Source organism: Eptatretus burgeri, chromosome 13 (assembly GCF_056783735.1).
Source record: "Eptatretus burgeri isolate ZD-2024b chromosome 13, Ebu_testis_v1, whole genome shotgun sequence".
Lineage (NCBI taxonomy): Eukaryota > Metazoa > Chordata > Myxini > Myxiniformes > Myxinidae > Eptatretus > Eptatretus burgeri.
In genome coordinates this window covers 64,641,436-64,658,575 of record NC_140973.1, presented here as the reverse complement: position 1 = coordinate 64,658,575, position 17,140 = coordinate 64,641,436, and the positions used below count along the sequence as shown (strand labels likewise).

Sequence of the window (17,140 nt, the reverse complement as noted above, 5' to 3'; positions counted from 1 at the left end):
GTTGTTGTTGTTCTTCTTTCGGCTGCTCCCGTTAGGGGTCGCCACAGCGGATCATCCATTATGATCCGCATACTGATTTGGCACAGGTTTTACGCCGGATGCCCTTCCTGACGCAACCCTGGTCGCCTCTTACGACACAGGGATAAGGATTGAGTTTCGCCATTATTCCGGGCTGCCCTACATCCTCTCATAGCGCGGCCCAGCGCAGAGCGCCCGTCCTCAAGCGATCCTCCAACCCAAGCCTCCGAGTAGCCAGATTACAGGCGCACGCCACTATGCCCGGTATATGTGTATGCATATGTGTATAATATGTATATGTGTATAATATGTGTATGTGTATGTGTATGTATGACTTCTTGATACTTCTCAATATATATATATATATATATATATATATATATATATATATATATATATATACATATATATATAGTTCCTCAGTTCCTCAATCTCAACCGACTCTGAAGTTTCAGCTTAAATCCGAGAGAATGGTACCATCCCACCGTAGGCTGGATGTTGGCAAGCTCAAGGATGAGAGGGTAGCTGAGGAGTTTGCGAACAGGCTTTGATGGGCTTTTGGGGAATCCTGAAGAGTTGTCGAGTGCCTTCAAGAAAACCATCCTTGATGTTGCTGGTGGATGTCTTGGAACTCACTCGAGGGCGAAGAAGAATTTTGTCTCTCAAGGGACACTGGATACCATTGACCAGAGTCGCAGGGCCAGGCTTCCTGGCAGAGCTGAGCAGTTCATGCGCTGAGGGTGGACAAGTAGGCCTATGAGTGAGAAATCTGTGAGGGGGTAGAGCATCACCGTGGGGCAAGTGATTGTCATCCTGCATACAGGAGAACTTGTGTATTGAATTCCTCCAAGCCCGTCCCTCGATGGATTGCAGTTAGAGTGGAGGGTGGTGAGCTCTTGACAGAGGAGTCCGGGGTGAAGGCCCGCTGGGCCGGTTACTTTCAGCGGCTGTACCAGGCTGATCAACCACCTGTTGAGTTAGATATCAGCGGTGTTACTATCCCTATTGTTGACCATCCAATCAACTGTGATATACCTTCAAATCAACTGTGATCCACCTATCATTCCAGGGGTGGGGGTGTGGGTGAAGATTGTTCTTGGGTGAGAAACACACATCAACCACACACCACCCCTTGACAAGACTCCATAGACAACACTCCACACAGACGCACACAATCACCCATCCATACTCAAGCTACCTACTGTAAAAGTCCTGCCAACATCCCTATACCCCTCCATCTCCATATCTTCCAGGTACCTATCTAATTCCAATTCAAACTTATCAACGGTTTCTGCTGCCACTGCCTTTCCAGGGAGACCATTCCATGCATTAACTACTCTCTGAGTGAAGGACCCCAAACTTACTATCGTCTTAACTATCCACTTCTTTACTCTTCGGCTATGGCCCCTGGTTCTACCACTGTGTGATACTGCGTATTGTGCTGAATAATGCTTCTGCACTTATTTCATCTGTACCCTTCATGATCATAATCATCTCTATAATATCCGTTCATAACTGCCTCCTTTCTCAGTATAAAGCCCCGTCTCCATTAGCTGCTCCTCATAACTAAGTCTGGCTCGGCCCAGAATCAATCTCATAGCCCTGCGCTACACAGTTTGCTATCCACCTTACTTCCAAACTTTGTGTCATCTGCAAATTTGGAAAGCCTATTCTTCACCCTACTATCAAAATCGTTGATGTAAGTAATCTACACCATTAAATGTCAGTGTGTGTATGTGTGTGTGTGTGTGTGTGTGTGTGTGTGTGTGTGTGTGTGTGTGTGTGTGTGTGTGTGTGTGTGTGTGTGTGTGTGTGTGTGTGTGTGTGTGTCCTCCATAACTCCAAAACCTTGAAACTCAGCAGCCTGAAACTTTGCATGTATACTAAGGCAACTCCAAAGTAGTGCATGAGTGAAAATTGGGTGTTTGGGTTCATTCAAACACCCCTTTTAAAGATAATTAACGGCCTTATTAATTATCCTTTAGCAAGGCATCATCCTTGGTCAGCGTTCTGTCAGCTTTCTGCAGTTTTCATATGCCATTTTGTTCAGCCTATACAAACATGCCTTGATTTGGAAACACAATCTACTCTGATGGACCAATTAAAGTATATGATTGAAATATATCTGTTTGAGAATCGGATGTCGTGGGCTAAATAAGTGTCGAAATCTGTAGCGAAATCTGAAAATTTTAACAAATGAGCAATTTTTATAACTAAATGTTTTTATTGAAGCAAAGCATTAAACTTAATTCTGTCTACTGTTCGGACGATTCCATTTGGTGAATAAAAGATTAAGGAATGTGCAGAAAATGTTTTTTTGGCAATTACGTACGCAGTTTTCTTTTTACCATTTTTTGCGATCTGCTTTGATGACAAAATATGAATATAAATATATTAACAGTTGCTGCAATACATTAATAGTGCGCAGTTGCTGAAAATGAAGAGGTACATTTAGGCAGCACACACAGACGTGGTACAAATTGGTACAAATGACTCTCCGTAGGGTGTGCGCGTGCCTGCATGATTGGTTACGTGTGTGCGGCACATGGTCCAAACCCAACTTCGCGCTCGGGCCCGTGGTGCATGGCGCTGTGGAGGAGGTTATGTGGCCATCTCTTGAACCATGTGCTTCTGCAGATGTGCAGATGTGCTGCAGTGCCGTGCATGTGTGTAAGTGAAAGCATGAGTGTATCGCTGGTGCATGTGCATAGTTAGTATAGACCGCGATGAGGTTGGAGAAATACATATTGGGGGGGGGGGAGGCATGCATGCAGACAGGTAGATACCATGGGTTTTAATTTTTAAATGCTCCAGCCCGGATTTATATGGAACGCGGCGGTTAAAAATAAAACTGCTGTTTGGACATGTTTTATCACCCCTGCAATGCCCTGGTGTGCTGCCTATCCTCCCTTTACACTTCCTTCCCTCCCCTTCAATTCCCCTAATGCTGCCTCCCCCTCCCCTCATGCTGCCTTCCCCTCCCCTCATGCTGCCTTCCCCTCCCCTCATGCTGCCTTCCCCTCCCCTCATGCTGCCTTCCATTCCCCTCACACTGCCTTCCTCTCCCCTCATGCTGCCTCCCGCTCCCCTTATGCTTCCTCCCGCTCCCCTCACGCTGCCTTTCATTTCTCCTCACACTGCCCTCCATTCCCATTACACTGACTTCCCATTCCCTCCCCTCCCCTCACCCTTCCTCTCCCTCCCCTCACGCTGCCTCCCCCTCCCCTCACGCTGCCTCTCCCTCCCCTCACGCTGCCTCCCCCTCCCCTCACGCTGTCTCCCCCTCCCCTCACGCTGTCTCCCCTCCCCTCACGCTGTCTCCCCTCCCCTCACACTGTCTCCCCTCCCCTCACGCTGCCTCCCGCTCCCCTCACGCTGCCTTCCATTTCTCCTCACACTGCCCTCCATTCCCATCACACTGACTTCCCATTCCCTCCCCTCACGCTGCCTCCCCCTCCCCTCACACTGACTTCCCATTCCCTCCCCTCTCTCACACTGCCTCCCCCACAAACTGCCTTCCATTCCCCTCACACTGACTTCCCATTCCCTCCCCTCCCCTCACACTGCCTCCCCCTCCCCACACACCGCCTTCCATTCCCCTCATGCTGCCTTCCGTTCCCCTCACACTGACTTCCCATTCCCTCCCGTCATGCTGCCTCCACTCCCCTCATGCTGCCTCCCCTCCCCTCATGCTTCCTCCCCCTCATGCTGCCTTCCCCTCCCCCACACACTGCCTTCCCTTACCCTCACACTGACTTCCCATTCCCTCCCCTCCCCTCACACTGCCTTCCCCCCACACACCGCCTTCCATTCCCCTCATGCTGCCTTCCCTTCTCCTCACACTGACTTCACATTCCCTCCCCTCACACTGCCTCCCGCACCCCTCCCCTCATGCTGCCTTTCCCCTCTTCTCACGATGCCTTTCCCCTCCCCATCACGCTGTCTCCCCCCCACACTCTGCCTTCCCACCCCCCACACTCTGCCTTCCCTCCCCCCACACTCTGCCTTCCCTCCCCCACACACCATGCCTTCCCACTCACACTATGCCTTCCCACCCCCACACTCTGCCTTCCCACCCCACACTCTGCCTTCCCACCCTGAAACTGTGCCTTCAAACCCCCACACTCTGACTTCCCACTCCCACTCTGCCTTCCCACCCCCACACTCTGCCTTCCCACCCCCACACTCTGCCTTCCCACCCCACACTCTGCTTTACCACCCCGAAACTGTGCCTTCAAACCCCCACAATCTGCCTTCCCACTCCCACTCTGCCTTCCCACCCCCACACTCTGCCTTCCCATCCCCACACTTTGCTTTACCACCCTGAAACTGTGCCTTCAAACCCCCCACACTCTGCCTTCGCACTCCCACTCTGCCTTCCCCCCTCCCCCTCTCACTTCGGCCTGCTCAACAATGCCTTGACTTGGAACAGGCCACAAAGGTTTCTGTAGGATAAAGTACTCAAAAAAAATTTTCACTTTGCTCACTCATATCATTGAATGCCTGATCTTCATACCTACGAATCATTGTATACAGACAGTCCTCGACTTAAGGCGCTGTCACACCTTGACGATTTAGCCAGCAATGGCAACGTATAAAAATGTATGTAAAACGTTGGCGTACGCTGAAGTTTTGAGGTTTTTTTTAAGTTTTGGTCGTATTCATAACGTGTTGGTCGTATGCATAACTTATTAGTAAAAGGCACAGAACGTTTCGTTGTCTTCTCGATAACTTATACCAACAAATGCTTAGCCTGTTGTCGGCGTTCATAACCTAGTAGCCGAAACCCCGTCACAGACGGATTCCATTCATTCAACCACCCTCACCAGCTCAACCACACTCGAGGGACATGGACTGGACAGGGCATGCTTGTCCCCGCCTACTCATCCCCCGCCCCATTCCCCCCCCCGCCTACTCATCCCCCGCCCCTGCCCCATTCCCCCCCGCCTTCAACTTGCTTAACCCCGCCCAAAAATGTAATTACCCCGGCCCCGCCTCTTTACTCCCCGCCCCCTGTCCACCCCCTCACACTCAACCCCGCCTAATTCACCCCAGCCCCCGCCCCATCCCCCCCATCTCCCGCTTTCAATTTACTTACCCCCGCCCAAAAATTTGCTTACCTTGCCCCCCGCCTCTTCACTCCCTGCCCCCGTCTCTTCATCCCCCGCCCCCACCTCTTCACTCCCTGCCCCTGTCTCAACGAAAAGTGTTTATTCTGCTTCAGAGTTGAAGGTTGACTGTTGCCACGATGTGCGATGCACTCTTACAGGTACGAAGTTTCTTTCAGTCCAGGTCACAGTACCGAGAAAAACGTGATGCGACCGCTAGGAGGAGCACAAAATTGGTCCTTCAGTATTAACATATAGATGCCCAACAATAGTTTAACTTAGGCATAGCGCGCTGCACGTATCGCCGACGAACTCGTGGCGTAGCCTGTTAAAAACCTGCCGCACGCCAATTTAAATCAAAACCGCCTGAAAATCGGAAGTATCAACATCGCAGTCACACGTTGACGATTTTGCCAGCGTATGCCGACCTATGAAAAATGTGTGTACAATGCTGGCACACGTCGAATACGGTATGGGTAAGTTGTGTATACTTTGGGAGCACGCTGAAAAACAATGAAGTATGCTGTCATATTCCGTGGTACGTCTAGTACGTCGTGAAATTTCAAGCATGCTGAAAATTTTACGACGTACTCGACGTATGGCTCACAAGTTCCGCATACGCTGGCATAAGTTCTCTGCACGCTCCGCGATCGTTGACACACGTCGGACACACATTACTTGTAAGTTACTCATCAGTCGAAACACGTCGAGGTAATATTTAGCATACCCAAAACTTAATTTTTAACCTATGAGTAACGTGCTTTGAACCTATGAGTAGCGTGCTTTGAACCTATGTGTAACGTATCTCAAACGCACATTGTCGGATTGTCGGATGTAGACGAATTTGAATGACGTCTTCCGGACGACCACAGAACTTACTGAACGTGTTTCTAACTTACATCTACCGTATAATGGCGATTTGGCAGCGTTTAGGGGAATTGGTATATACAAATGGGCTTCACAAGAGGAACCCGTCAGTGTTCCAGACTCCATGTTGAGTCGATGTCAATGTCAGTAGTATCAGTAGTGGTAGTATTAGGTGAGCGTGTCAGTAGTAGTAGTAGTAGTAGTAGTATTGGTAGTAGGTGAGCGTGATGGGGAGGGTGTGGGTGATGATGGATCCTCGTTGCATCTACGAATAGGAGACTACTTTGCACCATTGTTCGATGTTATTTTCGGCTAATTTTTTTTTCTCATTCCCACGATGAACTATTTTTTTGTTTCAGTTTTTAAAGTATTCAAAACGACTTGGACAAATGCATAATGTACTAGTAATGAACAAAGAACGCTTCGATAACTCGTAGATAAGATATACCAACGATTGATTAGCGTGTTTTAGGCGTCCACAACCTATGCCCAACGATAGTCTAATGTATGCATAGTGTGGCAGCGTATCGTCGACGATTACGTGAGGTTTTCTATTCATAGGCTGTAACTTCACTTTGAATAAATGCCCGTCACTCGCCTATTGTTTTTGGATGCTGGTGCTCGGCAATTGAAATCGTTTTCATTGAACGAGTTAAATCTCTTCCACAGCACTGCAGTCACGGCACCAACAGCAGCAGGCTCAGTGCCAGCCTCATGCCAGGCTCAAGCGGATCCCTGTAGAAGGTGTACTGCTTGGTTATCCTTGGACCCACTCTGGCTAGCAGCTCGTCGAACATCGCTGGGGGCATTCGCAAGAAGTTGATGAAGGATGCATGGTCCTCGTTCCGGAGTTCCACCATGAGCTGGTCATATATGCCATAATGGCGTCGCCTCCCGATCCATGGTCTCACCCAGTTCCTTCTCCTCCGTTCACGTCTTCTTCTCCCGGCTCTATTGGCACGCAACTGGTGCAGTGTCAACTCGATGAGGTCATGTTGATGTTGGAGGACAGGTAGGTATTGTCGTCTCAGCCTTGCCGTATCCTCCATCTCTCGGAATGACATGGATATGTACTCACCACGAAGTCTAAAAAAGACTGGTTCCTCCTGCGAAGCGCCTTTTTATATACCAATTCCCCTAATCGCTGCCAATGCGCCATTATACGGTATCTGTAAGTTAGAAATGCGTTCAGTAAGTTCTGTGGTCATCCTGAAGACGTCAAATACGTCCACATACGTATTTGTGCATAGGACATGCTTTACAAATAATTCCAAAGCACGTTACTCATAGGTTATAAATAAGTCACGGGTACCCTAAACATTACTTTGACGTGTTTCGACGTATGAGGAACTTTCAAGTAATGTGTTGCGAAGTGTGAACAATGTTCGTGTAGCGTGCTTACAAAACGTTACTCATAGGTTAGAAATAAGTTTGGGGTACGCTAAACATTACCTCGACGTGTTTCGACTTATGAGTAACTTACAAGTAACGTGTGTGGACGTGTGTCAACGATCGCATATCGTGCCTACAACTTATGGCCAGCGTAGCAGAACGTGTGAGTCATACGCCGGCATACGTCGTAAAATTTCAAGCATGCAAAAATTTGAGGACAACCCAAAAGTACAACGCTTAAAGCCAGCGTACTACGATGTAAGGCAGTGTTTTTCAGCGTGCTCTTAACGTATAGAAAACGTACCCATAACGTATTCGACGTGTGCCAGCGTTTTAGACAAATTTTTCATAAATCGGCATACGCTGGCGAAATCGTCAAGGTGTGACAGCGGCTTTACATAAAGGTTCTGTTCCTGGGACATTTACATCAGTTGATGTTTGTGCAAGTTGAATTTCATTGAGTAAAATCTGAAAAAAACGAAAAATATTAGATAAATCAATTGAATACATACATGTACAGTACTAACATGGTTGGGAAAAAAGGAACACTGAAAGGTAGAGGATCAGGGAGGCCGAAGGACGTTGTCGGGGAGTGGGGGTGATATACGCACAACTTTGGGGGTCCTTCCCTTTGGTGTACGTATGTTGTTCGTGGTGCCGAACCCAGCGCGTTCTCTAACGACTACAATCCAGGGTCATTAACGAACGTGCAGGTGAGATACCACTCAAATGGTTATTTGTCAGTTAGTGTCTGTGACTTCTGAGTGACGTTACAATGACCAAATCAACAGCATAACATTTTTGAAACTTGTATTTCAAATGAACAGATTCAAGGTCAAATGAGGAAGTTCACCATTACATGCAACATCCAACTCTGATTCCCACGTTGAGTTGTTTCCGCCACCCTGTGTTCCGGTCCTGCTGGCACAACTCACGCGTGTTCACCTCATCCTTTGGGGCTGTCGATCCTTTGATTCCCCTTGCGGTGTTCTCTCTCATACGCTGGCCCGTCCAGGATGATTTCAAGAACTCAAAGGAATTCTTTCCTGAGAGACAATCTTAATGAGTTTAAATCAGCATGATTATAAACAGCTCCACGTGTTAACAACCGCTCTGGACATTAACACCTCGTTCACTCATCAGAGTTAAATCGAGCATGGGGACGATCAAAACGCACTTCTTGTCACATGTCATCCGTCTCTCTACACCTCCCTCTCACGGGTTTATATAGTATCACAGAACAATCCCGTGCCTTCCAGCAAATGCGATGCTCGTCCATACTGGAAGTTTCATCTGAGAACATTCCAGCATCTACAAGAATCCTGCCAGGCAGTTTACAGTACAATACTGCCATTTACAGTCAAAATTAGCTCATTACATCAAGCAGTGTATATTACAATTTACTAATCCATGGTAAACAAAACTTATAACATGTAACCATCAATTTTAATCATTCATTTACAGGCATTTACTAATGCTTACAACATCTTAGCTTTCAACTGAGAGACGGGCCTACTCTCCTGAAATTGATGCGTGTGGAACCTCTGAAGGAAAAGGAGAATTGGAGAGAACGATTGAGAGATTCGATGGTTTGCAGCTCGAGAGGGTTAGGGACTCTGTTTGTGGCTTTATTGAATTTTATTATTTGCACGAACACGAGTCGCATCTCGTCCTTCTCTCCAAACTTGTCATTCCCTTTGAGTCCTTCCCTCTGTCATTCCTTTCGCTTCGCTTGCTCACGTTCCTTCTTTACTCTCCTTCACGCTTTGCCATTTCATTTCTCTTCACACCATTCGTCTTTGTCATTAATTCTTTCCTGCAACTTCCGTCTCCATCCTTTCCATCTCTATGCCTTCTGCCCTTGCACACCTTCCATGCCAGCGAGGTGGCCGAGGATGTGCCTAATAAAGGATATAATTCAATGAGGCCGTTAATCATCTTAAAAACGGGTTTTTTAATAAACCCAAATACCCAAATTTAATTCATGTCCTCCCTTGGAGTTCTCTTAGGATGCATGCAAAGTTTCAGGCCGCTATGTTTCATGGTTTGGGAGTTATGGAGGAGACACACATTTATAAGTAGTGATTCACAATCAACCCTCCCATTCATCTGACTCTTCACTCTTATTCTTCAGCACCAATCACCTGTTCATCCGTCCCTCACCATAGACAATTAATCCTCCAGACCGGTAGCGAATTACCTTCCCACGTTTTTCCTTCCTTGCACTCCTGGACATTTGTCACGTGGGACAACGCTTCTCAAACACACGCGAGTACAAAGGAACGTTTGCGCAGGAGGGAAGGGGCGGGGGTGCCCATGGCCATCAGATGCAGAGATTCCAGTCCCATCGCTGCTCCCGTCCGTCGGATGTGCACCAATGAGGACGATGCTCTCGTGGCATTCTTTCTCTTCATTCCTTCTCGTCTCCTTCTTCCCGGAATGAATGATGGCGCCTGTCTGTTGTCTAAGTAAGTCTGTAAATGGGGGAATATGTATTAGGGGTAGGTCTGCTCTTCCGTGTCTTTGCCTGCCGTGCTTGATTAATCGCTTTGTAAATACATGTTGGATGATTGCCTGCTGGTGTGTAAATAAATAATTGTTATCTTTCAAATCTGCCTCGTTTGTGTCCTTTCTTTCATTGATCCGACATAGCGTGTTCATAACTGATATACGGGAAGTTTTTGCCCCACTGATTGGTTCTACTGATTAGCCAACGCTGCACTCATGGTTCCGCTTGGCCGTAATAAGTACTCGGGTGTACGTTGAGGGAGCAGACTTTTGTTGAGGTCATTACATCACCAACAGGTAACACGACGTAATCGGCGAGAGGACCCTGTTATACCTCATTATCCCAAGCAGCTGTTTACTTTCAAGAGTCAAGTGGTGTATGATGTCATCACATTTTCAACGAAGATAGCCAAAAGAGCAAATATAAACAATTTATTTTGTGTTATAAAGGGCCATGTCTATTTATCACGGACGCAAAATTCGCGGAATATTTCATTTTTAAATTTTTACCTCGTGCCCCAGTCCGCCATCCCTCACCCCTCCAGTATGTGCCATGTGTGTCCCTTCATCTCCGTTTATTGCCTCTCACTCTTCTTTCCCTTTCCTTCTTACTCAACCCCACTCCTCCCCACCACCCTCCCCTTCTCACACTCCCGCCTTCTCTTCCTTTTTACCCCGCATGCATAGCGCAAAGCGGGGTTAAGCAATCGGTTCACTCTGTCTATCTGACGGACGTCAGTCAGTGATCAAGGAACTCCTTAATTTCAATTGAATCTTAAATTTTGAACACTGTGGAACATTAATCAGAACACAAATCAGCAATTTAGCAGTACTTTAGCTCAGAATTTGGCAAATTGTACGTGATCTCGTCCCGAGCACGTATGTGAACTTGCGGTAAAGAAATTGCTTCAGTCTGTCTGTCTGTGTGAAATTGAACATTATTCCCAACAAGAAACTTAGTTTTTAGGGACGTCACATAAGGACACCAAAAACAGGCATGAATAACTAATTTAACTTGTTAAATAAGGTGGTGTAAAAGACAGTCAATCAATGGTGGTAAACATCTAACTCAAGGGGGTTTTTGGGGGGTTTTTTTTCTACAATCTTGAAAATCATTTTTATTTCAATTGAATTAGATACTTGAACAGTGGTGAACACAAATCACCTTGTTTGCACTTCCATAAACCTTCAATTTCATAGTACTTGGGCAAATTTTTGACCAATGAAATTTGCCGCGTGCTCTGTGGGTGGAGTAATAGCTGGATTCAGGCAAAAAACAAAATGGTGGCACCGAGTGCAGAGCTAACTTCATACAAAAGATGTTTGCTTGGTGCATCTCTTTCTCAAAGATCGTTCCAAAATCGTCAGTTTCTCCAAGAAGAGTTGGCAGAAGACTCAGCTCTAGACTGTTCCGTTCGACTTTGTATGGTTACCATCACGCCTCTTATTCAAAGTACAAACAAAGCTAATATAGTTCATGCTCTGAAACACAACACAAGAGTTGAAAAGACTAGTCCCATATCCTTTTTCTCAAGACTGCGTGGGGTAAGGTGTTCTATGAACTTTCTAGTTCATTCTGTCAATAAATTTACTCCACGTGTACATAATATATAGACGGTCACAAATATGGTTTCCAATGAAATGTTCTCAATAAGTATCCAAACGGAGAAACCATGAATTTGTGACTGGGAATGTTGTCAGATTACAAACTATAGTACAGTATTAATATCGTGATATTTGCAAAACATCGATCAGGTAAAAATCGGAATCGATCAGATGACAATTTTAAACGCACCTTATGGAAATCCTCATGCAGTGTCCCCATACTCATGTGAACGGAACCACTCTGGAGGCCAGCAATCAGTCAGGGCGTTGTCGCGGTCCATGGTACAGCACAAAGGGAGGGTTTGGGGGGGGGCAGGTGGGAGTGTGGGGTGGCCAGGTACATAAACAAGTGAACCGCCCATTATGGAGGCTCTGGTGGCGCTCGACCAGGCACTGACCGTGGTCCTTAAGCGAGCGTGTCATCTCTGCTCTCTTTACTAAACATGACGGTCTTGTCGTGTTTGAGTATTTGGTCAGAAAAACGCGTCGAGTTCAATTGTCCGTGCTCTGGTGCCTTGACCCGACTCATTGCGCCATGGACTATTTAGTCCTTATCAGTCGCTGACCCCCAGAAACTCAAAAGGGGGAAAGGCTGCTTTGTGTTTAGTCTACTAATTGTACACCGCCTGACGCCCAATTTCACGTGAGCCAAAACAGATGGGTGCAAGGTATGAACTTTCCAGGAAATTTGCTCTCCGGGGAGAAGCACATCAAACTGGCGACGCCATGCCAGAACCAGTCCATGGCTTCTTAAAGAGAAGAACATAACAAAGATATAGCGTTTAAAACAACGCCCGACACTACATCATAGCCTGTCCATTAACATTCATACGTCGAGTTTGGTCCCAGCTCGGTCTGGCATTTCTTGGACGTGGAAAAAGATGAGGGAGGGGGTTCAAGCCTTAATTGCTGTTTATGTCTGCAGGAGCCCCGGCTCGCTACGCCAGCGAAGGGCATCTGTTTTTCTGGAGCATTCCACACTCTCATGCTTGGGCCTGCTCCGGGTGCCTGGTATACCAGGGGCCGAATGGTCGAACGAGACCCCCACCCTTGGGCGAATTCGGTGCCGCTGCCCAAAATGATTTCGCCTAATCCTTTGACTCGACGGCGAGCATTGGTGGTCCCCGTGCGGGGCTTACCCGTGGCGCTGTGATCTTACAGAATTGCACGTTAGAGCGGGCCAGTTTGCACTCGATCATAATACCCGAGGATCGCTCGGACTGCCATATGAAACCGGCCCTAATACTTTGATACATCGAACATTTAGGTGCTCGTTCGAGGCGCGCAGTGCTGCTGTCAACACAATTGTAATTTTCAACCCGAACCCCCGCCAACCAACCTCCATCAACTCCACCCCCCTCCCCTCACGGTTCCTTCTAAAAAACCCTCTCCCCACCCCCTAGCACGGCTCCCTTCCAAGCCCTGCTCACCCGCCTTGTTGGCACTTTCATCGGTACTGGGTGCGCACATGCAGGGATGTCTCAAGCGATCGGTTGAAATTGCCATTACAGTCGATGTTTGAAAACTTACCAAAGTGCTTAAAGGTCCAGGGTGTGTGGTTAAGATTCTTATAAGAAAGAGTTGCAGCTTCTTTGGGATCTCAAACCACACCACTAAGATGTGGGTATGGTGCAGCGGGAGTTTAAAAAATTTAATTTAATTAAAAAAAAACCTTGTTCCGACAAGTGAGGTTCCAAAGGTAAATAACAATATGTTCCAAAGGTAAATAACAAAAAAGATGCATAACCCGAGAAAAAAAACCCCAAACATTAACAATTCCATAATTAAACTTAACGTAAACATGCAATCCCATACAAAAATCCCAAATCCTTAACAAACACCATAAAATCATTGTAAACACGAAATCTCATGCAAAAGTCCCAAATTCTTAACAAACGACATAACGAAGTACTATAATCGTAATCACACAATCCCATCAAAAAAAATCTCAAATCCTAAACAAACGACATAATGAAGTACTATAATCGTAAACACACAATCCCATCAAAAAAAAATCTCAAATCCTAAACAAACGAAACGATTAATCTCATCAACAATACACAGTCCCATCCAGACTCATCGTAAACACGCAATTCCAACCAAAAACGCCAAACCGTTAAATGCCATAATTAAACTCATCATAAACACACAATCCCAATCAAAAATCCCAAATCCTTAACAAATGCCAAACTTCAACTCATCATACACACTTAATCCCATACTATGGTGATCATGGAGTAGCACGATCGGGTTATGCTTACATATTGTAAGCAAGAACGAACTGTGCTTCCCCATTGTCTCGGGTCACTCACCTGCATTTTTTAAATTTTCATTTATTTATATTTTCATTGACGGATGCTTTCCGAAGGTTCTATTATTTTTTGTCCGTTGGCATGAAAAATTTCAGCTTTCTACGTCACACAGAAGGTACCGAACATTAATATCAGTGAGTGAGTAGTTAAAATGAGCTTTATATATAGTCATATATCCTTCGCAAGTTGCTAATATATATATATATATATATATATATATATATATATATATATATATATATATATATATATATAATTTATTTATTTGATTTTGAAAACTTTGTAAATGTGATGTGATTTTTGGGGGGGGGTTTGATGCTCTAACCCTGTTGATTAACCATGAATAGATGGACAGATAAAGAATGTGCTGCAATAGTTGAACTGTTCTTTACAAATTGACTTTAAATTGTTTAATTGCAGCGAGCTTACAGACAGACAACTCCACAACTTTTGGGACACCCTGTATTACTCCATATGTTGGGCCAACAACGGAAAAAAATGGCCACCTATTCAAATGTGTACAAAACGATACGCTTAAAAACTACTATCGAGTAAAGTCATCAGCATTTAAAAGGCGTACCTTTTATTCTCGAACGTTTTCATAACTAACAACAATGGAAAATATGCCAAAATACATCGTTAAAGTACCAGATCGAGAGATCACAAAATCGCTGTTTTTTTTTCATCCTCAAAATGTTGATAAGTGTCACCGTGCCGAGCACAATAAAGGCTGAAACAATCACAATGATTCCAACTGAAGGAAGCAGTATTCTGTCTTGGGTATTGCACCCGTACTATTACAAAAATTTTTTAAATCAGATTTAAAAATTAATACAGCCCAAAACGCAATGAAGCGATGACATCACGTTGGCATGACGACGCAGGCCTGGTTTTACCATCTCATAGAATATGGCCACCATTGCTTCGTCAAGATGGTACAGTGTTTGTGAAGATGGTATCTTCTGGCCTGCCATGACCATGATACTCCTTCACTTCCCCTTGTCCTCAGTCATCTCTCTCCACTCTCTAACCACCCCCACGTTATTGATATCCCTATCCACTCTCTTCACCATTCTCTCTTCCTCCATCTGCACCAAGTGTCCAGCCCACTTCAGCCAGCTTTTTGTCAAGCTACACACCAATCTCCTTCCTCAGTTCATCCATCCTCCTTCTCGTCACCCTCTTCACTCGCACAATCCTCCTGCAACCTCTGTTGTTTTTCTCTATCAATGCCACCATCTCCAGGCCATGAAAGTAGGCCAGCAGAACAGAAGAAGCAAAACTTTCCTTTAAATTATCTTGATATCTTTCTGCCTGCTAATTTTATTCCATTAAAACAAATTCAAAAAAATCAGTGGGAAAAGTTGACATCACAGAAATTGTCTACTCACCCTGTTATACAACTAAGCCAAGGTAATCCCCGCTATACTTAAAAAAAAAAACATACATATAGTGTTTCTTTAATTTGTTCCTACCTTGGCATTCAAACAGACAACCAAGCACCAATTCAGTTGTATGTAGCTGCCATATAATTAATTCTTCCACTCCGAGTCTGGGAGGTTATTCGTTCAAACCCCGTCCAAGCCATACTAAAGACTTCAAAAATGGTAGGTACTGCTTCCTTGCTTGACACTCAGCATTAAAAAGGATGGAGAATGGACAAACAATGTTGGGAAGGCAATGGCAAACCACCCAGTGTAACTCTTGCCAAGAAACTGCTTTATCTGCTGATGCTTTCATTGAGGTTCACAGGGGGTCATATCAGTTATTAAAAAGAGCATTCTGAAGTCACCTTTCCATATACCATATGCGTATTATTGTTCAAGCAAATCGTGCCGTACCTCTTTATGGAAATAGATGTGATCATGTGACTCCTTTATAAAGCATCTATTTATTACGCTTGCACAGAGTAGGGAGGGGAAAAATTGTAAATGCCAACATTGAAAAAAGGAACAGAAATGAAGAGGACAGGAGTGGAGGTATCTCTTTATTGTGTACGTTTAGGGAGGGAGTAAATTGAAGAAAAGAAGAGAATGAATAATGGAAGGAGAAGGAAAAGAGCTGAGTGCAGTTTGGGAGGGAAGGGAAGGAAGATTGGGAGGATATTTTGAGTATGGGGATAGAATAAAGGGAAGGAACAGAGGAAGGAGAGAGGGTAATGAAAAATTCTGCCATGTTGGCATACAAAATAAATAGATGACTCCAAAAGTGAAGCTGTGAGCAGAGCATCTGAGTGGAGACAGAAGGGGTGGAATATTGGATGGGACACTAAGGGGACTAGGGAAGAGACTTGTATGAGAAACCAACGGGGTATGCTTGCGCATTATCCTGCCCATATTTCTGCAGGGCACTCAAGGTGCGCCAGCAACCCCCTTCTGGTAAAACTATCAAGATAGAGAATCACTGCTCACCTTCAGTCTATCATTCCTCTTTTTTCCTGCCTTTGGAATAAACTCCCACACTCTCTTCAATCCCACTCTTCCCTCCAGGTCTTCAAAAGAGCTGTTCACCACAAACTCTTATCTTCCCCCATCCAAAACCATGATCTTTTCTACCCCCGTTAATCCACCTCCTTCATATTCCCTGCTTTCTTTCCTGAAAATCTCTGTTGTATCCATCTTGTTTACCCCATGTACCCTGCCCCATCCCTCTCCCTTCCACAAACCTCATGTGTATATTCCACACTGTTTTGTGCTTCCCTCTCCCACCCCTCTTGTCTCCTGCTCCCCTTGTTATACGTTCTGTGTGTTAGCTCTGATACGAGCCTTGACAATGTATATTAAAAAATAAAAAATGAACCATGCTATCCCATTGTCTCCGGTCACTCACCTGCGTTTATTTTTTCATTTATTTATATTTTCATTTACGGACGCTTTCCAGTGGATGTGTGATTTTTCCTGGTAAATCGGCTTCGATGTCCATCAACAAGCAAAATTCCAGCTTCCTAAATCAACCAGAAGGTTTCGATCTATAATATCGGTCAGTGAATTAGTGAGTTGGTCGGTCAATCAGTGGTTAGAAAGATGTATATGTATGTATGCATATATATATATATATATATATATATATATATATATATATATATATAAAATGTTGAAGGGGTGGGGGTTAGGGAGTTCCCGTGTAGACGCCCCTCAAAATAATTTACTCGATGATGATTTCATTGGCGTCCAGATTGGGAAAAATACAGTTAATCAAGTCAGAAAAAAAACATTTTATAAAAATGAATAAACATGTTGGGATGGAATCCTTCCAAAACAAGCAAACAAGGTAAGAAGGAATGACAAAGGAAGGAATGACAAGGTAGGAATGACACCATAATCCTTTTAC

General features: G+C 45.2%; 1 protein-coding gene across 10 annotated transcripts in view; it reads right to left on the bottom strand.

The window, feature by feature from the left end:
- Positions 1-17,140, bottom strand: part of LOC147014660 (SUMO-specific isopeptidase USPL1-like) — a 212,004-nt gene that overhangs the window by 68,490 nt on the left and 126,374 nt on the right. For 4 of the 10 annotated variants that reach the window (XM_085852811.1, XM_085852809.1, XM_085852813.1 and 1 more), the window contains 2 exons: positions 8,245-8,431; positions 666-987 (listed from right to left, as the gene is read on the bottom strand). In XM_085852811.1, the coding sequence (XP_085708937.1) occupies positions 681-987; positions 8,245-8,431 (494 nt within the window). In that variant the 3' untranslated portion in view covers positions 666-680. Of the gene's footprint in view, positions 1-665; positions 988-8,244; positions 8,432-17,140 lie in introns of those variants that run through there. The other 6 variants (XR_015050852.1, XR_015050851.1, XM_085852816.1 and 3 more) reach the window with 3 other exon arrangements.